Source organism: Microplitis mediator, chromosome 5, assembly GCF_029852145.1.
Source record: "Microplitis mediator isolate UGA2020A chromosome 5, iyMicMedi2.1, whole genome shotgun sequence".
Taxonomy (NCBI): Eukaryota; Metazoa; Arthropoda; class Insecta; order Hymenoptera; family Braconidae; genus Microplitis; species Microplitis mediator.
In genome coordinates this window covers 2,131,470-2,157,709 of record NC_079973.1, presented here as the reverse complement: position 1 = coordinate 2,157,709, position 26,240 = coordinate 2,131,470, and the positions used below count along the sequence as shown (strand labels likewise).

General features: G+C 29.7%; 4 protein-coding genes across 6 annotated transcripts; 2 read left to right on the top strand and 2 right to left on the bottom strand.

The window, feature by feature from the left end:
* Window positions 1-2,293: 2,293 nt before the first annotated feature.
* Window positions 2,294-5,435, bottom strand: LOC130667952 (nonsense-mediated mRNA decay factor SMG7-like). The gene is made up of 3 exons (XM_057469892.1): window positions 5,236-5,435; window positions 2,645-5,168; window positions 2,294-2,556 (listed from the first exon to the last, which is right to left on the bottom strand). Exons 1-3 carry the CDS (start codon window positions 5,265-5,267, stop codon window positions 2,326-2,328), a joined length of 2,787 nt encoding a protein of 928 aa, XP_057325875.1. The 5' UTR covers window positions 5,268-5,435; the 3' UTR covers window positions 2,294-2,325.
* Window positions 5,436-7,468: 2,033 nt separating this feature from the next.
* On the top strand, window positions 7,469-9,603 carry LOC130667839 (solute carrier family 66 member 3). Its single transcript, XM_057469704.1, has 5 exons — window positions 7,469-7,709; window positions 7,942-8,115; window positions 8,916-9,138; window positions 9,202-9,322; window positions 9,395-9,603. The coding sequence occupies exons 2-5, from the start codon at window positions 7,970-7,972 to the stop codon at window positions 9,523-9,525; spliced, it is 621 nt and encodes a 206-aa protein (XP_057325687.1). The 5' UTR covers window positions 7,469-7,709; window positions 7,942-7,969; the 3' UTR covers window positions 9,526-9,603.
* A 64-nt stretch (window positions 9,604-9,667) lies between these two features.
* On the bottom strand, window positions 9,668-16,088 carry LOC130667838 (aromatic-L-amino-acid decarboxylase). Of its 2 annotated transcripts, none has more exons than XM_057469702.1 (10): window positions 15,940-16,088; window positions 14,442-14,537; window positions 14,249-14,369; window positions 14,057-14,170; window positions 13,058-13,307; window positions 12,506-12,654; window positions 12,322-12,433; window positions 12,051-12,259; window positions 11,588-11,788; window positions 9,668-11,448 (listed from the first exon to the last, which is right to left on the bottom strand). In XM_057469702.1, exons 2-10 carry the CDS (start codon window positions 14,519-14,521, stop codon window positions 11,242-11,244), a joined length of 1,443 nt encoding a protein of 480 aa, XP_057325685.1. In that variant the 5' UTR covers window positions 14,522-14,537; window positions 15,940-16,088; the 3' UTR covers window positions 9,668-11,241. The 2 variants fall into 2 exon arrangements, with proteins under 2 accessions (XP_057325685.1, XP_057325686.1); XM_057469703.1 differs by having other exon boundaries at window positions 15,973-15,991.
* Window positions 16,089-18,125: 2,037 nt separating this feature from the next.
* On the top strand, window positions 18,126-21,983 carry LOC130667840 (uncharacterized). 2 transcript variants are annotated; one of them, XM_057469706.1, is made up of 7 exons: window positions 18,126-19,488; window positions 19,564-19,662; window positions 19,732-20,323; window positions 20,463-20,608; window positions 20,690-20,793; window positions 20,983-21,125; window positions 21,737-21,983. In XM_057469706.1, exons 1-3 carry the CDS (start codon window positions 19,243-19,245, stop codon window positions 19,912-19,914), a joined length of 528 nt encoding a protein of 175 aa, XP_057325689.1. In that variant the 5' UTR covers window positions 18,126-19,242; the 3' UTR covers window positions 19,915-20,323; window positions 20,463-20,608; window positions 20,690-20,793; window positions 20,983-21,125; window positions 21,737-21,983. The 2 variants fall into 2 exon arrangements, with proteins under 2 accessions (XP_057325689.1, XP_057325688.1); XM_057469705.1 differs by lacking the exons at window positions 20,463-20,608; window positions 20,690-20,793; window positions 20,983-21,125; window positions 21,737-21,983 and having other exon boundaries at window positions 18,133-19,488; window positions 19,732-19,910; window positions 19,987-20,456.
* Window positions 21,984-26,240: the final 4,257 nt, after the last annotated feature.

The window sequence follows — 26,240 nt, the reverse complement described above, 5'->3', positions numbered from 1 at the left end:
TGCCATTCGAATGCACATTCGAAGTGACTATTTCTATAGTCTTTCTGATAGCAATAAAAATATAAATTTTTCAGTAGTGAAAAGAAGTATTATCTTTGTTTCTTTCTTTACATGGCCCGTCGGGCTCGTAAGCTTCTCAATTCTCCAACCTGCGACGACGTTAGATTACTGTAGTCTAAATACGGAACAAAAAAATATCTTTTTAGAGAAGTTTCGTGATAATTTTTAATTATCGAAATTCTAGACGTGGGAGTTTCCCGACGCAATAAATTCTGTTGGTGAGATGGTATATTTTCAAAAACCTTCCTATCTTGAAATTACTTATTTCATTGATGGACTTTTTTTATGGCGGTTATTCTATATAATTGGTATGCATACATATTGTCTTATTTCTCGACACTCTGTTGTGCTTGTGAAGCAATTAGAAATTGCTATTTATCGTATTCTCGATATCGTCTATTCTTTCTTGGTAGTTTGTATGGAGGGTAGAGGTACCTCTACCCTCCATAGTAGTTTGTTAACTCTGCTGATTTAGCAATTCTCTCAATGTAGCGATCTCCATTTACGTAAAAGTCGACGCGGGTGCATTCTCGTTGGTACTGTTGAGATCACATTCTTGCTCGCATGATTTACTACTTTTCGTCGCAATACTAAATTTATTATCTCTAAATTATCAAATAAATACAAATCTTATGAAATAGTCAAAGTCGTTTATATTTTGTTGTAATTAAATTTGTTTCTTTTCAATTCTTGTAGTTTATTTCAAAATTGATATCAATAGGGTGATACAGTAATGAATAATTATTATACTATCCACCTAACAAATTCATTCTAATCAATTTCGTATTAATAAAATATTGTAATAACTCATAATTTATTAACAATAAAACTCTTGAAATATTTGAATCATTATAGCAATGTGTTGATTTCAATCCAGTCATTACTTTAGCATCAGATCGTTCATCATGAACCTCTAAATAATCATTTTATTCTTACTACCAATGAAACTATATAATTATTTTTATACTTATTTATCTAAAAAAAATTGTATTGCAGATGAAAATAACTCCAAGTGTCCCGACGCAAGACTTGAAAAGTAATTGAGTCACTGTAATATACCAGCAAAAAGTTACTTGGCAACTCAAGAATTCATATGGAAAATCCATAGAATATCAAGACGTCACTGTCTAAGAAAATCTATCGAAAATTTTAAATTCAAAATTTTTTTATTGATTTAAGATCTACGGTCGGTAAGCAAGAAAGTCAATCGGTGTCATCGAGATCTATTGATTATCTATCATCGGGAATTTGTTTAATAGAAATCTGGATGGTCAATTTTTCAAACCGAGTTTATTGTTATCCGGGTTTTAATTATCATTGCTGGTATATGTATATATTATTAATACATCCCTAACGGTTTTGAATCACCCTGGAAACACTCTGAAATCACGGTGGATCCACGGTGGGTTTTTTTTCATTTTTTCACGGTGATTCCACGGTGTACCCACCGTGATTCCACGTACACCGCGTAATCACCGTGGATACACTGTGGAATCTCAGTGAATACACCGTGGAATCATGGTGGGTACACCGTGTAACCATTGTGGAATCAGGGTGATAAAATGGTACAAACCCACCCTGGATTCACCGTGATTCCACTCCCAGGGTGATTTAAAACCGCCAGGGATAGATATACTAGCAATATTAATTAAAACCCGGATAAAAATAAACTCGGTTGGAAAAACTGGCCGTAATTTTTACCGGATCGTGTTGTCCTCTGCTCGATGGTTCCAAAGCAGAAGTACCGAAATATCAAGCCCAGGGCGATACGACCCAGTACTTAATGTCGCTGATTGTATGAAGAACATCCAGAGTGGGAATAGAAACCGATAACAAATCATTTATCATAAAACTATATAATGATTTTTATATACTTAATTATCTAAAAAAAATTAATTTCGCAGGTGTAACTAAAAACCACCAAATCCAATAAAAACTGTGATAAATGGACTTAAGGATAGGATATGCAATCTAGTCAACTCTCTGCATAGTGATGTCACTTCTTCCAGGGGTCATACCAGAATTTTTGCTCTTGCATTAGAAAACGATTATTAAAATACTAGCTGCTCACACACTAACTTTCAAGCAACCAATCTTCTCTATTTTCTTTCACACAGTTAAATTCGATGTTGTATAACAATCTAGCTCTATTATCTCATATATTGTATATTATATTATAATTAACTAATGTTAAGATGATGTATAGTGCCGATTGCCGTAATAAATAAATAAATAAATTATCAACAAGTTTTTATTTAATTTATATTACATATATTTATCGTCATGTGTATTTTTTGTTTCTCCGCGCAATGACTTTTGTTGCTCTAATAATCTTTCAAGTGGAGAAGGTCCTGGACCGGACCATAGTGACCGCTGCTGATGCTGTTGCTGATTATTTAACGAACTGTAGTTAGGAAAATTATTCTGCCCACTGGATCCCCATGAATTTTCGCTAAACAATGAGTACACGTTCTCCTCATTGCTGATAATCGGTTGCTGAAACAAATATTTAAATTAGTTCCCTATCCTCCAAGTTTTGAAACCTCAAAAAATTACAGTAATAAATAAATAAATAAATACTTACGTGGGTATTAGACATCGATGGCGCTAAGCTTCCACTAGGAGCTGGACACGACCAGCTGGGATAAGAATTAACATCAAAATTGCTGGCTTTCGTGGTTTGAGGCGCAGCATTACTCCACCAGGAGTTCATAGCCGTATTTTGCGGGTTATTCCACATGTTAAAATTACGCGGCTCAACTTCTGCGTTCATCATTAATCCATAGTCAATATTTGTCGGTTGGTTAAAAAACAAACGATCTTGTTCTAATTTATCACATTGAACTGTCTTCCCTGCAAGCATCCTGCTCTCGATGTCTCCAACTGACAGCATTCGATTATTTTCCACTCTCTCGCATCCGTTTATCTGTTCATCATTAATCCCTCCATTGAACTGGGAGGTAGGCATTGAAATAGTATTATTTGGTACATAGTATGGGGAAATATTCAACGGCATATTTAATAAAGTTTCAGAACTTGGATACGTCGGTAAATAACTCGGTTCACTCTGTGCGTAATTTTTAAGAGTATGTGCAGGCAAAGGATCCAAGTTTACTTGATAGCTATCCAGTACTTGGGGTTTAGCAGAAAGATCAGCAGGAACTGCGTCGTCGTTGGCAGCACTGGCTACCGGGATACTTTCTGCTGGATTATCAACAGCACTGGCAACAGAATTATCAACAGGATTAACATTATTGCCAGCAGATTTATCTAAAGTCATTGGTGTGCTCTCAGGATTAGCAGCGGGCTTCTGGTCCATCTCGGCACGTTTCATTATTGCTTGTATTGCAATATTCTGACGTATTTTTCTCGCCAACGGCGCTGGGTTTTTCTTAACAAAGACATTCTGCTGGGTGTGATTGCGGCCATGTGACTTAAGAACAACTCCCTCTTTCTTTTTATCAGCAGCTCCGTCAGCGATCTCCTGCAGCTCTTTTCTCAGAGTGAATTCTTTAAGTTCCTTCAGCAGTTTGACATTAACAGAATTATTTGTCGCAGAAATAAATTCCCCTTCTTTACTATCCGGGCTGATGCTGATTAAATTCAGACCATTCACCCGGTACTGAGTCAGCAGACGTCCCAGCTCCAGAATTCTGACGGCGCGTAATTTTTTTAAATCGTCTCCATCAAGATACTCATCATCACTAAATTTAAGCTTTTCAAAACTGCGTTCCAGTGGTAAAAATCCCTGCAGCTCCCAGTCTTCCGGCAAAGGAATCTTGGTAAATTTATCACCATAAAAATCACCCACTTCTTTATTAAGTCCATTGAGAAGAGCACACAGACTAGGCCATATTTGTAATCGTGATGAGAAAGCATCCTCTTCAAGCAATGATTGGACATTCTGTTGACTCATCAGCCACTCGAGATACAATTTAATCGTCGACAAAGCAAAGTAATCAATAATATTTGTCTTCAATGTGTAAACAGGCAATAACAATGCTGATAAACTACCAGCTATTAGATCAAGAATATAACTACGTGCTAACTGTTCATCAGAACTAAGCTGATCCGGCTTAAGTAGCTCTTGGAAAGACGAATTACCAGCAACATGATGAAGCGCGTATAAATTTATCACCAACATTTGAACGAGTTTCCATGAATTGAATCCATCAGTGACAATCAGACCCGTGAAATTACTATCAGTCAATAATTTTTTGTACTCAACAGCACTCTTCAGACCATTATTGCTGCTTACATCTTTTTTATGAGCATTGATATCGTCATCATTATTACTGACACTGATTTCCTTCAATTGGTTGTGATGAATAGCACCGTGAAGCTTCAGAAATATTCCCGTGTACTCCGAGGCACTTAATTTAGCGTAATGACAGTGAGAAAGACAGCCATCGTCGTCGTTTATCAGCAATGTCTTGGCCAAGTTGCTGGTAGCAACATGGAACGGGTGTTTTACAGCAACAGAACGCGCGTAGTAATAAACAGTAGCGAGCTTGTCGACTTTGGAAGCTTCCAAAAGCGCCAACTGATTGTACGGCTGCCCGCTCCAGGGTGCTAATGACACAGCATGCCTATAAAATAATTCAGCTTGTTTATTTTCATTGCGATAACGCGCTATGTCGCCTAAGTGAACGAGACAGTATTGGCAGACGTAAAAACACGATGACCGATGACGTGACGATTGTTTGTTTATCTTCTGTACCTTCTGAACTGCGTCCCAGGGTGAGGACAGACCGTAAATGTCACCTTTGCGACGAAATGCCAGATCTAAGTTAAATGCTCCGCATATTTCTTGCAGAAGACTTTGATAGAAACCACTTGCAGCCTCCAAACACCAGCTCAGCATCGCCTGGGACTCTGCTCGATGGACATTCTTGCGGTCCTTCACCTGAGCTTGAAGAATTGCGATGTAATTTTTAAAACCCAGGTTCCATAACTCCTGCTCGACTTTTTTGTCCAACGCATACTCCAAATCCAGAATCAATACTTGTTGGTAAATTTTTTGTAACTCTTGCTGACATATCCAGGCGTCATTGTCATTCAATAAATCTTTTGCTTGCTGAACTTTATCTTTTAAAACTTGAGCTTTTCTAAAAAATTTTAATTTATTATTTAAAATATTAATTATTATTTAAAATTAATAAATAAATTTATTACCTCAGAGCTTGAGCAGCAGCATTGATATTCATTGTCAACTGATCACAACCCGTGTCATTTATATTTTAATTATGATTGATTCTTTATTCACATTATAGTTTATATTTATTTACAGCTAGATCCGGATTATTGATTAATTTTTCATCACATACTTGTTCGATGTCATCATAATAAAATATAATAGACAAATATATACTTAATTTTATTTGGGCAAAATAACCTAGAAATGATAAATTTATAAAAAAAAAAATGTTCTGCTGGTAATTTAAATTTCTGCTCAAAATTATGTCGGTAATTTTGATTTTCGCGCTAAAACTATATTCCCTCCCTGACAGCCACACTTTAAATACTATATTTAAATATATAGTATATATATTAAGAAATTGAAAAAAAAACACCAGTTAATTTTGTTTTTTTAAAGTTAATTGCGTTAAATTTGATAATGAACGATGTGTTATTTCGTACGCGGCACTTTACTTAAAGAAACGACGACGTAGGAAAATTGACAGTTTAAGGAAATACTAGCTTCTGTTTGCGACTGAAATCAGTCCGAAATATAAGTATTAATTAATATTAATCACAAAAGATAATTACTTTTAATTTATCACTAGACATTTTTTTTGTGCAGTATTCTTTAACGTCAATAAACTTTTTAATTTTTAAACAGTTACTTAAACTGTTACTACGTTGTCAGACACGCAGTGTGAAAAATTGTATCAAGATCTGGCCGATTAATTTGTAAAAGACGCACTTACGACAATTAACTTATTGGTAGCAAGTCAATGACCAAGTTAATTTAAATAAAAGTTACCAGTGATTAGAGTTTAAATTTGTTTTGACATTTAAATATTAATAAAAATGTACTTTGTTAAATTTTTAAAATGTATTGGGTCGTATGTGTGCGTGAGATTGTAAATATAAGCGAATAAATAAAAAATTATTAAAAGCTTAATTGTTAAAATTTCATTCAAATAATTGACTTTAAATTTATAATTTTTAATAAACTTTTTTTTTCATATTTATATAAATTTAAATAATTATTTTCATCTGCTTATAAATAATTGAATGATTATTGTTATTGTTATCAGTATTTTTATTGTGTTGTTGGACATTTTATTTAATTTTCCTAACTTTTATAGTTTTTTTTCGCTTTTTTAAAATTAAACAAATGAAGAACAACAAAAATAATTATTTTCAAACAGATGGAAAAAATTAATAGTGTCTAATATGTAGTCGCTGCGCAAAAAATATTAAAATATTTAGCAGTTCCGGAATCTACCGCTAAGGTGCACATGGGCTCATAGATTGTTCCTCACCAGACACATGTGATCCACCTTTTATAGGCCAATAGAATACACATAAGAAGAAATCAAGTGGTTTTTTCACCAATTTTACCACTTAATAAAGATGATTATATTTAACCACTGAACAATTAAAATAAGAACACATAAACATTTGGTAGTAGTAAGGAACAAATATTATAAACATAAATTTTGTAACCAATTTGAATGAAAATAAAGAACTTTCTAAAACTAAAAAACTACGAAGGAATCGTTCAACGGTCTCTCTGATAGCAATAAAAAAAGATATATTTCTGTAATGGAAATAAGTATCATCTCTGTATCTCTTTCTGTTTAGTGATGGACTGTTTGTGATGGTTACATTGTATATAATTTTTAATCTAATTAAATTGTCTTGCTTTCTTTACTCTTTGTCGTGCTCCTACGACAGTAAAAAAATTTGCGGTATAGAAGTTGCTATCGATCGCATTCTCGACATCGTCTAATCTCTGTTGGTAGTCTGTCAACTCTGCTGATTTTAATTCATCGATTGTGTGTAATTCAGTTGAATCTCTGGTGTAGTTGGGTTTATTCCTGTGAGTTCTCTTAAATCTTCGTTGAGATCTTCAATGCCCGTTATCCAGTCTTCAAACTCTTCTTGAATTTGGTGCAGCGTCTTTGCCGCTTTTTAATAATATGCAATATGACTTTCAACTGTTATGTTGAGATATAGAGCTTATATAAAATTATCAATTATCGCTAGTAAGAAATTTACTTGCCAAAAACTATTTATACTGTGATAATCTTTTATTATTTCCTACAAAAGAAAATTTGAAAATTTTGTAAAGTTATAGCTTTTCGGTATTGGCTATTTTTGGTCTTCTCGAACGCCGCTCATCGGCGGTTTTCGATAACACTTCTTTATTTGTTTTTATTGTAGTCAGTAGATTTAATAATGTCTCCTGACCATGACAATTTTACCCTTATTATTTATTTTTATTAATATTATGAGTTAGTTTTTTTTTAAGAATTAATTTCTGTTGTGATATTTAAAAGTTTTTATTTAGATCATTTTAAATAAAATAAAATGTCACCTGTAATTATTTAATTAACAACAAAAATATATATTATATATTTACATATATATGTAATCATTGTTGGTGATTTAAAAATAATCTTCTGAGAAAGTATAAAGTGAGTTGATTTGTGATGCTGAAAGTAGCAGTGATTTAAAAAATTGATAAATTTTCACTAAATACTGACAGGCAAAAATTTATAAAATTCATTCATACAAAAAATTTTTTAAAATTTTTCTAATGACAATTAACTTGGTAATTAAAAACACTAAAATTTATAGATGTCGGCTACTTTCAGCATCACAATTAATTTTTTTTATGAATTACTTTTAATTATAATTTTTTGACAGGTCATAGAAGAAATTTAACTCCGGCAAAATGAACTTGCGTATTATTGCTGATACTCTCAGTATTATAACAATAACAATTTGTTTTATACTCAAGGTTCCGCAGATTTTAAATTTATTGTCTGTTAAATCTGCCAAAGGGATGTCTATTCTAGGACTGATGTTAGAACTTACCAGGTAAATAAATAAATAAATAAATAGTAAATATATATTTTATTTCATACTTCCAATGCTGATTCAGGGATAAATCTAAGAGATCCATAAAAAAAATTATGAAATTATTGGAAAACATTTAGACTGAGTATTTAATATTTTTATTTGAATAATAAATTAAAATTTTTTTAGTATTTTAAATAAATTTTCAATGGGTGTGAATGTAGCAGACATCAGACAAATTTAAAATTATAAATAAATAGAGTAAATAATTGATAAATAAAATTTGAAAAAAATGTGCATTTAAAAAATTAAAAAATTAATAAGTGCATTTTTTTTTTCATTATTTACTTTATTTATTTATGATTTTAAATTTGTCTGATGTCTGATACATTCACACTCATAAATTTTTAATATTTTTTAAAATTATGGCGGCATTAAAAAAATGTATCGACTTTTTAAAGCGAAAAAAATTTTTAAATCTCCTGGGCTCATTGAAAAAATTATCAAATTTTCTTTGATAAAAAATAAATTGTAAAAAAATATAAGAACTATTATAAGTCGGTTTAAATTCAAGACAAGAAAGTTAGCGGACATCTGACAATTTTTAAAACTTCGAATTAATAATTAAAAATGTTTATAAAATAAAAATAAAAAAATGCACGTTTAGAAAATTCAAAAATCAGTGCATGAATTTTTTAAAAATTTTATTATTTTAATTATTTAATTTTTTTTCTATGTAATTAAAAAATTGTCGTATGTTTGTTACATTTAAATTTTTGAATTGAATAAATAACTAATTTAATGTCGAATTTATTTTTCAGTTACACTGTAACAACTTGTTACAATTACACTAATGGCTATTCATTGTTGTCGTACTTGGAGTATCCAATTATTTTAATCCAAGAATATATACTGATATATTTGGTATTAAAATATCTTAAGAAGATAAATAAATTAACAGTAGCAATTGCTTCATGCTACTTCATCCTTAGTACCTGCATATTAATGGGAATAATCCCGAGAATAATTCTTTCATTTTTAACTGTAAGTATTTTTTATACCAATAAATATATAACAGAAAATTAATAATAATTATAAATTTACTAGCCGATGGGTACCCCGATATCTGCGTCGAGTAAAATAGTCCAGCTGCTAGCAATCATTAGATCCAAAAATTCTGAATCTGTTTCCATATTAACCTGGTTTATATCAGCGTTCACAAATATGAGTACGTAATTTTTTTTATTTGTTAATAATATTACAAGTGAGGTACGAGTTATATTTATTTAACTTTTTTCAGCGAGGATATTTACTATATGGGTCGACTCTGCTGACGTTTTGTTACTAGGAAATTTTATTATCTCGACAGCACTGAGTCTGAGTGTCATGCTTTCGGCGATTTATTACAAGCCGAGTAAAAAAAGTATTTAAATTAAATAAATAATCATAGGTATGTTATTTTATTTATTTTTTAAAGTTTAATAAATTATTATGTAAATAATTGATCGACTATGCGTTCACTTAAATTTAGAGTAGATATATATTTATTAATTTAATGGAATTAAAAAATATATAGCCAACTAAAAATATATTTTTAACTCATTTATTAATGGTCCCATTAAAATAGGTTACAATTTTTTAATTTTAAAAATTAATGTAATTAAATATTAAATAAAAATTTTTTTTTTAAATTATAGTAAAAGAAAAAAAAGTTTTTTAAAATTAATGCTACATGATTACATACAGCGAGTTCTCGCATTCACAATACATATTTGAATTTATTTGAACAACATTTAAATATTTAAACTACCGAAACAGTATGGGCATGTTCAGAAATTCACTCTGGAAGAGAAAGATGCAACTTCTGCGTTCACAAATATTATCTGGTTGAACTAGAGGAATAAAATAAAGGACCTAATACCCAATCAGGGAATTAATACCCGATCACTCCATATATTTAGTAAATATAAATATACAAATACATGAGCGATCGGGTGCTAATTCCCTGATCAGATACTGGGTCTTTTACTTTAATGCGTTCATAAAATTTTGTAGTTGTTGAGGAAGTCCCAATAAAGGGACGAAACGTACAACTAAATCAAAGCTAATGTTCTGATTTCGTACCTGGTCTTGACTTTCTGTAAATTTATTTATTTGCGAAGGTAAATGTGGTATCAGGTAATTTTTTATACCTCTGGTTTTAATTAAACCACATGATTTCCCACTTACTAACACTTATTATTCGGTTAAACCAGAGGAACATTTTGGCTGCCCAATTTCAAAACACAGTAAGGGACAAAGTTTTCAAAATCGATTTTTTAGTATTTTTAGTTCCAGTGGAGTCTAGTGGATATGATTCAATACATATTTCAAAAATTTCGTTTTTGTCAGTTACTGCGTTTTGAAATTGAGCAGCCGAATGGGACTACGATACTGCGCTCATAAATTCTTCGAAGAAGTAAATGCAGTATCTGGTATTCTTTCGTTCCTCTAGTTTTAATTAACCCACGAGACTTTCCATTTACTAACCACCTGGTTAAATATTTATCAATCTCCAGAGTGTATTCTGAACACGTCCTATATTATATATTGAATACTATTTATTAAATATTATTTTAACTTGAAATATTAAATTTATACCGGACAATATTCGATAATTTTCCATAACTCTATTATTGTCACAAATGCAGCTCTATAATGTGCAATTACAAGTGCTCCGGGTACAAGTAAACTTAATTAAAACTTGTACATCAATATTTAAATTTAAATGTAACAGTCAATCAAGATATTGTTTTGCCACTTGATTGTCCTACACTGACATTAATTATTTAAAATAAAAATATGAATAATAATTTACTATCAACAATAATAAATTAACGTCTACGATTCATGCACACATATTTACATAAAACACATTATTTAATTATCTCAGTAAATCACTTACAATTAGTGATTATTAATGATTATGTATCGTTGGTCCAGTAAACGTTGGCATATATTATATTTAAGCGGGTAAATTATAAATATTTAAATTTAAACTGCGCGGGAAATTTAAATATTTATTTAATTTATTTAAAAGAGTATTTATGACTGATTGCAAGTTGCCGGAGCCAATGATTTACAGCTTCGTGTAAATTGGGCCCGCCATCACTTTGTAAGTGATTGCTCTTCAAGAAGTTGATCTGCGATCCGTTTAATTTCGTGCCATGAAAACTCAATGTCTTTGCTTTCGCTGAATCGGGAGCAAACCGCTAAACGCAAAAAGAAAACGTCACAGCATTTAGACGGCACCAAGTGAATATTACCAGCTCCGTTTATTCTTTTCAAGAAACTCTCGTTCAGTTCATTGGAACCCTGGAAAATAATAATTTTAAAAAATTATTACCGTTGATAATCGTCTATTCAGACTCAAGACACATTGAGATCAAGGTTTAGCGAATGGTTTATGATTTATTCAAGGAGATCAAGATACATCTTTATGTTAATTGTTTACCTTGAGCCGGAAGCAAACTAATCCTAGAATAACTTCACCAATTATTTCAAATCGCGGGTCTGAAAGTACGTAGGATTCAAATTCATGCGCTTGGTCCACGTGCTTACGAATGAATTTCTGTAGATTTTCTACTCCGTATAATCGTAACACGAACCAAAGTTTCAATGCACGGAATCTTCTGCCCAATGGTATTTGCCAATGCTTTAAAAAAAAATTACTTAATTAATTAATTATTAATTATTAGGGAGAATATTTTCCTTAATTTTGAAATGAATGATTTAAATGTTGGATATTATGGCGAAAATATTGGTCTTATAAAAAAAGTTTTTAAACAAAAGTTGTAGGAAATTTAATTTTCTAAAAAAAATGTCTCTTATGATTTTTTTATACGACTAATATTTTCGCCGTAATATCAAAAATTTGATACCATTAATTACAAAATTGTATTCAATTATTTACGTACTCGGTAATCAGGAGCTGATCCCTGCATGTCATGTTTCAAATACAAAGGATCTACATTGAATGCATTGATAACATTAGTGGGGTCTTTTAACCACATGGCTGAACAATCGAAATTAACCAACATCCATTTGTGAGGATTAAAATTAAAAGAATCCGCTCGTTCGATTCCTTTCATCAGGTACCGGAACTCGGGACAAATGAACGCTGAGCCTTTAATTTAATTTTTATTGATTATAAAATAAAATTAATAATTTTATTATTTATTTAATTACCAGCATAAGCAGCGTCAACATGCAGCCATATCGGCTCACGATTAGAAACGATACCAAGTTCATCTAAGCAATCAAATGCGCAGCAACAAGTTGTTCCAAGTGTGGCCACCACCTAATTATTTTTAAAATATTTTATTTGATTGCTGGTTGGTTGGTTCGATGACTGATTTATTTAAACACTTACGTAAAATGGTATGAGACCTTTTTCTTGATCTTGAAGAATCGCCTCAGCGAGAGTATTTCCCCGTAATCTGGATTTAGAATCGACGTCAAGTTGATGAAATTGCACACCACCGAGTAATCCCGCGCGTTCTACTGAACTGTGAGCTTGGCCTGCGTAGAAAAAATTTATTGCAATCATTTATTTATTTTAAAATACAAATTGGTATGTAACAGGAAAATTTTTAAAAGCATTCGCTTTTAAATATCGAATGGTCGGTAAAAATAAAAATTTATTTTGGTTAGTGACGGTCAGTGATTTAACAATTTTATAAAAGTTTTATGGAAGTTTTATAAAGGGTACAGTAGCTGGAGTAATGGATATAACTAGAGTGGTTATTACGCGTTACTATGACGACAAAGTGCTGGATGATAAAGTACTTCCCCACACCATTACCATTTTCTCGCTTTATTTTATATTTTATTGGTATTCATTTTTTTTTGTGAGTAAGACGGGTTGGGGTTGGAAGGAATTATATTAATTAGAGTAAATGAAAGGAAGAAGTGATGATCTTACGTGAACAATAGGCGACAAGTTTGCCTATAATCTCATTGTCGGTCCATTCAGGATGCTCTTGTTTTACTTGACGTATTTTTTTAGCTTTCGCACCTAATAGAGCTACGAGAGTCGCTTCACTTGCGGTCCCTTGGATTACACCCCCGCCTTTACCGCCACTGCATGCTAAGAATTCTTTAGGGAGCTCTAGCATTTTTCCAAGCCAATCTAACATCACGACTTCTAATTCTGTACACGCTGGACTTGCGATCTTTAATAATAAAATTTTTTAAAATTCAAAATAAATTTTTTTGAATTTATTTTTCAAAAAATTTAATAAGTTTTTTTTGCACAATTTTGAATTAAAGTTTTATAATTCAAATTAAATTTTTTTATTTTTAATAATTTTATAGAAATTTAAATTAAAAAAAAATTAAATTATTTTTTTTTAAATTAATTAACAAAAAACTCGTTTTCGAGTTTTTTGTTTAAAAAATCTTAACATTTACTCAAGAAAAGTTTTATAATTAAAACTAAAATTTTTTATTTTTTATAATTTTATAGAAATTTAAATTAAAAAAAAATTAAAATTTTTTTTTTAAATTAATTAACAAAAAAACTCGTTTTCGAGTTTTTTGTTTTAAAAATCTTAACATTTACTCAAGAAAAGTTTTATAATTAAAACTAAAATTTTTTATTTTTAATAATTTTATAAAAATTTAAATTAAAAAAAAATTAAAATTCTTTTTTTAAATTAATTAACAAAAAAACTCGTTTTCGAGTTTTTTTGTTTAAAAAATTTTTTTTAAAAATCTTAACATTTACTCAAGAAAAGTTTTATAATTAAAACTAAATTTTTTTATTTTTAATTATTTTATAAAAATTTTTGACACTTCCAAAAATTTGAATTAAAAAAAAAAGTATTAAATTATTATTTTTTTAATTGATAGAAAAAACTCGTTCTCGAGTGTATTGTGTGGTTTGAAAAATAAATAAAAAAAAAAATGTAATAATATTTACCCAAGAAAAACCAATGCAAGCAATAGCACCACTTAACATATCAGCAACAATAGATGGATACGATTGCGCTGTTGGGAAATAAGCATGAAACCTTGGGCTATGCCAATGAGTTACCTATAAACGCAAGGTTACTTTTACTCCACGTGTTTCATTTATGTCATTAAATACAAAAACAAACAATTAAAGTGTTACCCCAGGCATTATGACTCTCTCAATATCGTTCATTACTTCTTCCCACTTATCTGGAGTCTGCGGCGCGCTTGTCGGCAGCAGAGGTTTTATGTATCCCGGAGTCACCGTAGGCAGTACTGGTCTAGATTTTTAAGTATTTAAGTCACTGTAAGACCATAACTGTAATACTAAAAAATAAATTAATTAAATTTACCTGTCTCGGATGTTCTCCAAGTAGTTGGTGATGAATTCAGTCATTTCTTTAGCGAAATCTTTGAAGCTCTCTGGGTCCATGTTTATTTTTTTTTATCTAGAAATAAAAATGAATTTATTTAGTTTTTTTTTTTTAAAAAGTGAACTGTTTTGATATAAATAAATATATCAAGTGTCCAAATGAATAAAAGATGAGCGTGAGAAGTCATACGTTAAGTGTCTGGGGGGATTAAATTACCCTCAATAAAATAGAAGACTCCGAGCTCCGAAATGATCTCATATAATATACTATACATATATATGTAATACAATAATATATCTTATAATAACAATTATTTTCATTACATTCGTAAAAGCAAAAGTTGACGGAATTAAATGACCATGACTCGTATCAGTTAATCGATACAGGTATTCGAGTTTGTGTACATTCATTTTCACTCTATATTTATATACATATTTACTTTTACTTATATATATGTAATGTGGTAGCGATAACTGGAAATCCTCAAGACGTCAGAGGAGAATCGGTCATTTAAACTTGGGATTTCCTTTAAAGAAATAAAATACAAAAGGACTCAAGTGTTTCCTCAACTCTCTGACGCATTACAAGAGCAATTAACTTTTTTTACTCGAGTTTTACCCGAGTGTTACACAGCATTTAGCAATTATTACGAAAAAGTTTGCGGGAATTCCGAGTAAACTAATCGTAAGACACTTTGTGACTAATTTCGAATTAATTGCATGGATATTTATTTATTTATTTATTAGATTGTAGATTTTATGTGATAAATAAATATATGATTTTATTGAAGTGTAATGAGTGCAATGAATAATTGATTTAATTTAATTATATAATAATTAATGAACCGATACATTACTTAACTTTCACGTTTAGTCAATAGTATTTCGTATATTACGTTCTCTTTTCAAAATTGCTTAATAAGTTATGATCGTACCTTGACACTATTATAGTTATGAAAAATTGTTTATTTTTTTAATTAATTGCAATTAGTAACCAATTAATCATTTCATTCATTAATTATATTATTAATTTTAAAAATAAATAATTTTAATGTTAATATCCTGAAGCCAGCAGACAATTTATAATTTTCGGATTTTTTTTTCAAAAAATCAATTACGACAAAAATACGCATGTAGAAAATTTGAAAAACTGCGTATGCAATTTTTTTTTTTATAATTTATCGTTTTTAAAAAAATTCAAAAATTATTAGACGTCTAACTTCCGTAGCATTTTTTTTTTTATGATTCTGAAGTAGCAGTTAACAATTTTCGGATTTTTTTTTTCAATGTCAATTACAAAAAAAAAAAAAAACTAAAAAAATGCACATGTAGAAAATTAAAAAAGCTGTAGGTGCAATTTTTCAAAAAATTTTTTTTTTTATAAATTATCGTTTTTAAAAAAATTCAAAAATTATTAGTCGGCTGACCCGTATCATTTTTTTTTCTAAAAAAATTTAAGTGAGCAAAAAAAAAATTACCTTTGTAAAATTAACTTTTAAAAAAAAACTCACGTGACACTGAGTTGAATATTTTTCTGATAAATAAAAAGTTTACTTTCCTCAATAAATAAACACGTAATAGGGATACTGGTGATGCGGTGGATGGCAAATGAATGGCATGAAGCTCTTATGCTGTCAGGCTTTTATTTAAAGCCCCACTCTCCTAGATTTGTCTCTTCCGTTTTACTGGAGCAGCCAATGGCGTGCTGACTCCTACACTTGTCTAGGATTGAGCTTATCAATAAATATATCTAGTACCATTACTCATTTTTGGGGAATAAGTCAAATAAAATCATACTGCAGATAATTGACTTTTTTCCATTCATGTAAATTTTTTTTTTTTATTAATAATTACACTCATACATTTTTTTCTCACAACTTTTTCATTCATGAATGATTTATGACACTAATTAAAAATAATCACATATTTATTATTCAAAATTAATTAAAAAAATTTTATTACTCAGATCTTTTTTAAAAATAATTTTAAATAATTTCCGTGCGTTCAATTAAATTTTTTTTTGTCATTAAAATGAAAAAAAAAAAAAAAAAAAAAAAGTAATTATCATTTTTTGTACAAAAGATTTAAATGAACGTTATCGATACAAGGGTAGACAAATTGAAGGAGTAATTGCATTATAAACTTGACGAAGAGATTCATAGTTTGAGTTAAATCGAGTTAACAAGCTGCCTTGGACTTTGAAAAGAAAAAGCCAGTGAAAATATACAAGGCAGATAAAATATTAAATTTATACTAGACATGAATAAGAAACATTTAGTGCAATAAAAAAAATGATTATTAAATTTCGTGAATGTTCAATCAGAGTTTAAATTTAAAAAAAAAACATTCACTCGCTCGCTCGCTTTTTACATGCATGGAAAATGTAAGGACGTAAGATTTGTATCTCTCGTCACATATGTGCTATAACTTTTATGATAAAAGTCCTTGGGAGATAGAAAGGCTTTTAGGAGCCTTGTTGATTCGACCGCATATCCTCAGCGTCGAATGTCAACAATAGAATAGACTAACTATTTAATTTTATCTTTTATTTTTATTTATTATTTATTAGAATAAAAAAAAAAAACGTCTCGCAATAGTAATAAATTTTTTTTTGAATATATATGTAATGGAATAAATGAATGTAATTGACGGCTCAAAGTGTTCTTATTTTAAACTTAAGAACTAAGGAAATGAAAGAGAAAATCCCCTTTTTAATTTTAAGTCTCCACTTAAAAACAGTGAGAACAATGCGAGCATAAATTTAAAAACGAGACTTTATATTTTTGTAAAAAATAAAACTGAGTAGAAGATTTCTTTGTGCCGTCGTCATGACTACGGACAATCGATGAGGATAATCGTTGAAATCACTTACTGCAACTTTTTATCTTACGATTGAACCAATTGGAATGATACCTTGTTCTTTAGTTTACTGCCGATTCACTTGGGTATTAAAACATTTTTATACTTTTTTTATTTTTATTTATTAAGAGATTTTTGAAATTAAAAGTAGTAAATAGCGGGAGGTAATTAATGGGAGCTTTAAGTTCTTAGTCTGCTTCTGATATTGCAGTAGATGTTGGCAAAGGAAAATTAATTTGATGAAGATGAGTTAGGGAAATTGAGTGACATAATCAAAGGATAATTTCCTGATGTCATACGGATCAATGGCCTCTTTGTCTGCTGTCCTTGTTCATTGACCGAGTAGACTGGAGATTTGAATGTCACTTCCATTGTTATAAACTTGCTGACTATTTATTTTATTTTATTTTCTTATAGGGGTCGGGGCGGGGAAAAACGGGGCAGGCAAAAGTTTTTCAAAAATTTAGTGTCAGTCGAAAAATTTTAATGACTTGTTTTATAATAAAAACTACACTGTAAAGTCGGGAGTGATTATGGATTTTATTTCAATCCGAATTCACTCCATCACACGGAATTTCGGAGTTTTTACAACACTGAAAAAAATAATTGGTAGCAGCTACCGATTGGCAGTTGGTAGCTACTACCGATTATTTTTCGGTAGCTGCTACCGATTTTTTCGGTACCAGTTACCGAAATAATCGGTAGCTGCTTGTGATTAATTTTTGGTAACAGCTACCAATTATTTCGGTAACGGCTACCAATTATTCGGTAACAGCTACCGATTATTTCGGTAGCTGTTACCAAAAATTAGGTAACTGGTACCGAAATAATCGGTAGCGGCTACCAAAAAATAATTGGTAGTGGCTACCGATTGCCAATAGGTAGCTGCTACTGATTATTTTTTTCAGTGAAAAAGTTACTCCGCATACGGAGTAAATAGAGAGTTTGTCTTTTCATCGGAGTCTTTTGGATTTTATTTAAATTCGCATTCACTCCGATTCGGAGTTTTTACATTAAAATAACTCCGAATTTAATTCGCGTTCACTCCGAAAATTTTTTACAGTGTATTAAAATTTTTTTTTTCTTCTGCTATCCAATAATTATGTAAAATGTAATTTTTCTTTGTGTAAATTACTTACAAAAAAAATTTAATTTAATTAAAATTATTTAATATCCAGAAATTTTTTTTTCACTTTTTTTAGTGGGTGCCCCATTTTACCCGCAAAAATGAGATTTTTTCTTTTAGTGGCAACGGAAAATTTTTCCTACTGAGTCCTTCAAAATTTTGTATTGTCGTAAGTACCCCATTTTGCCCCCGCCTTCCCTATTTTTATTCAAATAAGTTAGGAATTGATTAAGTGGTGAATTATACTCCAGGTAATTTTTTATATTTTTCCGAGGCTATCAGCTAATGTAATGTATTATGGATAAGGGTAATGTAATATATAGTCTTGTACTAGCAAGTGAAAGCGTATGCTCATCACTTTTACTGTTTACGGAGGGTGAGAAGTTTACTTTGAAACACTTAAGCTACAAGTGACCTTTGATTGACCTAATGCTCTGCGATAAATTACTCTAATAAATAACTTTCAATTTTAATTATACATTTTTATAAAAGTATGTCGCCATTAATTAATTATATATATCATTGGTTCCTCAACAAAATAATTGAATAAATTTTTTTAGAGAAAAAGTTGGAAGAGAAAATCCAATCAATTCATTTGTAAAAAAAAAAAAAAATAAAATGAATTGAAATAATTGAGTGTGACATGAAGTTGTAGTTTATTTTTAGTAACAAAACCTCTTAACGTCAATCATTAATCGTGAAAAATTAAAAATAAATGATAAGAGTGATAAATCAAAGTGAATAAAAATAATTAAAATAAATAAATAATTTTTGGCTGGTAATTAATTTCGCGAGGATGGATATGATGAGGGATTGGGTCGATTGCATAAACTGTCACTGGGTAGCAATGATTGCTGCTGGACTGTATACACACATACGAGAAATTTGTATAATTGGACTGTGCTTTGAAGAAGGGCCAATAGTACATCCCTCTTATTCATCACTGCTCTTTACTTTTTCAATTTTGTCGGTCTTTGCTGAGCACAAACCCTGGCCGCGGTCTCTAAAAGAGCCGCCTGTTTATCTCCTATACATTTACGAGGCAAAGTATTTTAATTAACTATTAATTAATTAATTATAAATTTTATATGTAATTTATTTATAATTTTTTTTTTAGATGCTGGTGGCTGCTCTGGTAGCGAATTTATCAACGCGGGCTATCTGGACACCGCTGGTCCACGCGATCTGGGCACTGACTCAAGAGTCAAGTAAATGGGTAAGAATTTTTTTACACAAACCAACAGAATTTTATATATTTTTATATTAAAATGAATTTTTTTTTTAGCTAATGTGGATAAATTCTCTAATGGGCTTAGATCATTACTCAGTAATTGCTGGTCTTGCTAATTTCATGGCGACGGACGACGCAGCTTCATATATGACGTCATGTTTGTCATTATTATCATTTGTGTGGATGATGGACGCCACGGAATCACTCGATGCTCTGCTCGACTTGATATCCAAGTAGATTTATAAATAAAAAAATAATAAGAATAATCATTGATAAATATTATAATAAATATATAATTAATATAAATAGTGATTAGTCAATAGTCAGGAGAATATCAGTGCATTGAGAACCAGCGAGCTATTGTTTTCTTCAGGATCAAGATTATTTATTTATGGCTGATGGGTAAAGGACTTGGCGCTCGGAGAATTTCGTTCAAAGATCCTGAAGTTACTGATTGGTTTTTTTATACTCCTGCTCATAGATCTCTTACTGATACATCTAAATCTTCGTCATTATAAATTTTCTTTGAATGATTTTCAAATAGTCTGTTAAAAATTTGTTGGTAATTTTTTGAATAAAAAAAACGAAAATATTTTTGTCTTTTTATTTGAATTGCAATTATCTTCAGAGCTGTCAATAAAACGTGGTTAGTATATATTTCAAATAAATGTCCGCTTACAATGAATAATATTTTGAAAACTGACATGACAAATTAATTATGACAAAAATACTCTGCACTATTTGGGGGCTGATACTAAATATCAGTGGAATTTTTATATTTCAAGCGAATGAATGTCAAAATTGCGATGACTTTGGATCCCAGTTCAAATTATTTTGTGTTGCTGCGGGTGTTTATGTTATCGTCGCTACAGTTTCGTTGTTCCCGTCGTCATTTCGTCAGCCCGCAGCACCTATTCTATGTCTCTATGAAGTAATTATCAGTATTTATGCAATAGTAATTAATGACATTATTAATTATAGAGGTTATTTATAATTTTTTAAATTATTACAGTTATTGGCAACATTATTTTTCATTGAATTTTTTTTGGCCTGTATTTGGAGTCCTATTGACATGCTCATACTGACTGTCCTTCCGAATAAGATTTACCACGTAACGTAATTCCTTTATAAATATATTACATTTATTTTTTTTTTTTTTACTGGCAACTTTTAAATGATCACCTGAGATGTGACAGCTCAGTATTATTTTTAAAATAATTGAAATAAATTTTTAGTAGCTTTCAATTCAATTTATTTTATGTCCTGAAGGATAATGATAATTAATAAAATAAATTAAATTAATAGATACTCAAAGAATCGGATCAAGCAGATGCCGCTGACTGGATTAGTAAAAATGAAATACCATTGATAATAACATACATAATAACTTTTGGTTTTTTTTTAATAACTCTGCATATTACTCGAGCCATTGATTATTCGATTTATTCGTAAGTCGATAATTTATTTAGTAAATAATTTTTAATACGGTCCAGTTCTTTGAACAGGGTTTGTTTTGAATCCGGGTTTTAATTATTATTGCTGGTATATCTGTAGCTTATCAAAAAAATCCATATGGGAAATCAGCCCAGATTCTTATGTGGGTTCCAACATTGCGTTATGATGGATTCCCATATGGTTTCCTATAGAAATCCAGCATAGATCCCGATTTAGATTCTTACATGGGTTACTATGAGAATCCACACCATGCCAAATCCATATGGAAACCTAGTATGGATTTTTACCTAGATTTCCCATGAGAATCTGCACCATGTCAAAATGGGAATTCATGTACCCACAGTTTCCTGTGGGAATTTCTCATGTAGAGACCCAGATTCCCATGGTTTACTAAATGGATTCTTATATAAATCCATACTTTCTTATATGGACTCTTATGGGTTCCCATGCAATCCCACATGATTTTTTTGACAGGGTATATTATTAATGTATAGAAATACTAGTAATATTAATTAAAACCCGGATAAAAATAAACTCGATTTGAAAAACTGGCTAAGTGATAATGACCATTGATTAAAATAAAATTATTTTTTGTTTTCTTTAGCGAATGTGGGATAAAAGTATTCTTAGATGTTGCTATATGGAGACTTTATCAAAGAATATCATCTGAATTCCCGCCCAGTGATCCTGTCGTCAGGTTTGCTGATGAGCCGCATCATGATCAGAGAAGAAAACAATCGAGAACTAGAAACCATTCCTGCTGTAGAGGATGCAGATGATTTAATATTTTTATAAATGAAATTTAATTTATTTTAAATTATTATTTTATTTATATTTCCTAATAAATAGTATGAGATTACTGAGATTTTATTTTTTTTAAGTGCCCGATTCTCCGTTTCCTGGAAAATTAATCCTCTTAATATTTTTTTTATACATTTTAGAATAATTAAATTTTATTTTTCGCATTAAACTTTATAATTATTTATGAAAACTATCATTTTATATGTGAAGTTATTTCGTATTGAATGAAAGATTTTTTATTCATTTTAAAATTTGAATTAATTTATAAGAATGCGTCGTTTTAAATTAATAGTTGTTGTCAAGTACAAAAAAAATATCTAATTATTTAAAAAAACTAATATTTTTTATTATAAAAATCAGTAAATGTCTACTCTTATTAATTTGGGACACTCGACTCGCTTTATATTTAAAAAATTTGAAAACTAACAAGTGGCGCCATCCCAAGCGTCATTTGAAAATGGTTTAGTTTTAGCGGGCGGAATAACCGCCATTGCGCGTCGAGAGAAGAAAGTGTCGCGAGGAGTTCCGTTAATTATAATTAATTATTACACTTTTTAAGCTTAAAATTAATTAATTTACGATTAATTAGTTATAAAAAAATTATAGTTACCAGTGGGGATAATAATTTATATAAATTAATGAGTTCAAATAATTGAAATCAATAATTTCTTGTTTCGGAGGTGAGGGGAGGGGGGTTCGAGTGATGAATATCGAGAGTTCGTAAAATTTAAAGTTTTTAAATATATTCCGTGATTCAGAGTAATGAAAATAAATTAGGCAACAATAATTTTATTTAATTAAATTTAATAGTGGGGTGACGCCATTTTTTTGGTTATTGCGGAAGTTTGTGATAAAGTTTCAGTGAGTGTTAAAAGAAATTAAGTTTTATTTAAAAAGTGAAGTGGTGATAAAAGTGTGTAAGTTTGTGAAAATACCAAGTAGTGGTTGTGTTGAGTGAGTGAGTAGTGAAAAGTGAAGTGAGTGTTGGAGTTCCTGAGACATGGGCCGGGTATTGGAGCTGGTGGTTCTGTTTTACGTCCACCGAGTAAATAAAAATTTTTATATCTGTGCAAAAATAGAAGATAATTTTTTGTAACAAAACTAATCAATCATATTTTCTTTTTCCAGGAAATATCTAATGTATGTTTCTTCGGTTGGTGAGTGAATGACTGCATGTTTTTATTTTTTTTTCTGGTGTGCTGAATATGAATTTTATGTTTTTTAAATTTCATTGGTAATATTTGGAGATATTCTTTAGGAAAAAGATTGAAAGTTTTGTCCTTTCATTGATAATTTATGATTTTCACTCCCACTATCGTTCCCTTATTGAATTCAATTAGAATCTGTACACAGAAAAATTATTTAGATGCTTTAGAAAGTTTCTATAGAGGTTTCGATAGGTTTAGATCGAGAATATTTGTTTTTAAAATTTTTAAAAGATCTCATAAGATCAGCTGAGTCGGGAAGCGCAAAAACTTTCATCTTCTGTTGGATTACGAGACATTTTCAATTAAATTGATCACAATACATCTAGACTAGTCTATTTCTATTGGTTAATTTTTTTGTCAATGTCTGTCGAGAAGAACTCGTGATTAGTGATCTAGTGTTTATTGAAACAGTGTCCAGTTGTTAATTTTAGCTCCAGTACCACTTTGGCTTACGAGACTCACGGATTAAATCATTTGATAATCAGCTGAGTCGAGAAGAAATTCCTCTACCACTTGGATTACGAGACTCACTGATCAGTTAATGGTCAGCTGAGTCGAGAAGCACAAAAACTTTCATCTTCTGTTGGATTACGAGACACATTTTCAATTAAATTGATCCCAATACAATAGACTAGTTTTTTGTATTGACTAAATTTTTTTGTCAGGGTCAAGAAGAATTTTGTTCAAATGATCTTCTGATTACAGTCGAAGTCCATTAACTTGGACAGTTAGTCAGAGGAGTGGAAATTCCGACTTATCGAATGCCACTTCTTCTTTGAAGATAACTACAGGCATGCGCTCTTACGTACATGTATGATGAATACATGAATATATACAGACACATAAAAATTTATAGCAACGGGTAGAAGGCAGGGTAACTCGTAATAGGGGTCAAGATTCAGGGAAGTTCTGAGTTAATGGACTTTGACTGTATTTTTTAAATTTAACTTTTCAGTACCGGTTTGAATTACGAGTAGGGACAAGATTTTTGTCTTATTTTTTAAATGAATATTTAAAATTTTTTATATTACGGCGAAAATATTGGTCTTATTAAAAAAGTTTTCGAACAAGGTTGTAGGAAATTTAATTTTCTAAAAAAAATGTCTCTTATGATTTTCTTATACGATCAATATTTTCACCGTAATTCAAAAATTAAGATTCATAATGAATGATTCAAAATTTGATTAATTATGAAAATCTTAATTTTGAAACTACGGCTTTTTTATTAGTCTTAAGGAAAAATTATAGGAAACATTTTTTTTAGAAAATTCAATTTCCTACAACTTTTGTTTGAAAAATTTTTTAATAAAGCCAATATTTTCCCCATAATATCAAAAATTTCATATCACATATTAATTATTTTTAAATAACGCAAAAATCCTGGCCCTAATTACGAGACTTGATCTTATGGATTTTTAAAAATTTAAAAAATGTTTATCCTCAGGGCGGGTAAATAAAGTTTAGATTTGTTGGTTTTTTTTATTAAAAAGAAGGCATTTATTTCGTCCGAACTCAAGTATAATTAACGTACAAATGGTATGGATATAGTGATAATAGTAAGTAATTGATAATTAATAATAAATATTAAATTTAAATTTAAATTTAAATATAATACGAATGTTCGATTATGCGGATTGTAATTTTTCAATCGGTATTTATAATCATAATCATAATAATAATCATAATTAAATATATTTATATATTCGGTAATTGTACTAATGAGATGTGTTCAGTGGCAGTACATATATATTTTATATATATACATATTTAGTATTTTAGTGTGTCAACATCTACAGTAAATATATATATCTATTGGTTTATTTCATTTTTTAAATATTTATTATATTTTTAATGTTTAAAATTATAAATTTTCTTAATCTTGCTTTACCAACTGGAAATTTACCCTTTTAAAAAAATTGATTCCACTTGAAATTTCAAAAAAAAATATTTTTAAAGTACAAGTAAATAATTGTGCGCGAAAATAATCAGACTTGAAATTCAAATAAATGATTAAAATTATCGGTAATTTATATTTTTTATTTAAATGTGCGCACTTTCACTCTCATTACTTTACATTATGTACAAGATATTGACAGTAGTTTTTTTTTTAAATGACAAATTTTTAATTGACAAACAATCAATCGAGTAATCAGTAAATTAAATGTCCAGACAAATAGTTGAGGTCCAGCAAGATTAATAAATTAAAAAAGAAACAGTAATAATTAAATATATCAGTAATAACGATTTGTTCCTTTCATCATCATCATTATCATCATCATTATCATTATCATATTTTTTAAATCTTCAATGTACATACACAATAGTGATTTCTAATTATCTCTCTTTAATGCCACTGCACACACGCAACTCATGTGTTAACGATAAAACATTTTCTAGTAATTTTTTTTTATTTATTTAAATAACTTTTAAAATTTTTTTTATCATGATTTTTTTATTTAATGCCAGTCGGTAGGAATACTGTCTCTGCTTAAAGTCTACAAATTAACAATTCGATGACATGTTGACTAAAAAATAATAATAACAACAACGAGTTATTTAATGACGAAGTTATGATTTAATGAACAAGGTAGAGTGTTTATGAATAAAGGCGTGCAATTAGACAACGAGGAAGGGGTAATGGAAGATTATGTAGTTCGACGAAACATTTAATAAATGTTATAACCCGTGGAAAAAAATTTTTGTTCATAATTAATTTAGATTTGAATTTCATCATGAAATGATCCGGAAGTTAGCAGACAATTAATCATTTTTGGATTTTTTTTTCAACAATTCAATTTGAAGAAAAAAAAAAAAATATGCACATGTAGAAAATTTTAAATCTACAGGTGCAATTTTTTCAATTTTTTTTTTTAATAATTTATCATTTGAAAAAAAATCAAAAAATTATTAGACGTCGGTTAACTTTAGTCTCATCATGAAATGATCTGGAAGTTAGCAGACAATTAATAATTTTTGAATTTTTTTTTCAACAGATCAATTAAAAAAAAAATAAAAAATAAAAATATGCACGGGTAGGAAATTTAAAAAATTACAGGTGCAATTTTTTCAATTTTTTTTTTTTATGTAATTCATCGTTTG

What these genes read in the sequence shown, in the direction of transcription:
- LOC130667952 (XM_057469892.1), bottom strand. Translation starts at nt 5,267, where the DNA reads ATGAATATCAATGCTGCTGCTCAAGCTCTGAG. An exon ending in GCTGCTGCTCAAGCTCTGAG is followed by an intron (nt 5,169 to 5,235) that starts GTAATAAATTTA and finishes AAAATTTTTTAG; the next exon opens with AAAAGCTCAAGTTTTAAAAG. An exon ending in CATCGATGTCTAATACCCAC is followed by an intron (nt 2,557 to 2,644) that starts GTAAGTATTTAT and finishes TATTTGTTTCAG; the next exon opens with CAACCGATTATCAGCAATGA.
- LOC130667839 (XM_057469704.1), top strand. Translation starts at nt 7,970, where the DNA reads ATGAACTTGCGTATTATTGCTGATACTCTCAGTATTATAACAATAACA. An exon ending in CTGATGTTAGAACTTACCAG is followed by an intron (nt 8,116 to 8,915) that starts GTAAATAAATAA and finishes TTTATTTTTCAG; the next exon opens with TTACACTGTAACAACTTGTT. An exon ending in TAATTCTTTCATTTTTAACT is followed by an intron (nt 9,139 to 9,201) that starts GTAAGTATTTTT and finishes TAAATTTACTAG; the next exon opens with CCGATGGGTACCCCGATATC.
- LOC130667838 (XM_057469702.1), bottom strand. Translation starts at nt 14,521, where the DNA reads ATGGACCCAGAGAGCTTCAAAGATTTCGCTAAAGAAATGACTGAATTC. An exon ending in TTGGAGAACATCCGAGACAG is followed by an intron (nt 14,370 to 14,441) that starts GTAAATTTAATT and finishes TTAAAAATCTAG; the next exon opens with ACCAGTACTGCCTACGGTGA. An exon ending in ACTTGTCGCCTATTGTTCAC is followed by an intron (nt 12,655 to 13,057) that starts GTAAGATCATCA and finishes TTTTCTACGCAG; the next exon opens with GCCAAGCTCACAGTTCAGTA.
- LOC130667840 (XM_057469705.1), top strand. Translation starts at nt 19,243, where the DNA reads ATGGATATGATGAGGGATTGGGTCGATTGCATAAACTGTCACTGGGTA. An exon ending in ATCTCCTATACATTTACGAG is followed by an intron (nt 19,489 to 19,563) that starts GCAAAGTATTTT and finishes TTTTTTTTTTAG; the next exon opens with ATGCTGGTGGCTGCTCTGGT. An exon ending in CTCAAGAGTCAAGTAAATGG is followed by an intron (nt 19,663 to 19,731) that starts GTAAGAATTTTT and finishes TTTTTTTTTTAG; the next exon opens with CTAATGTGGATAAATTCTCT.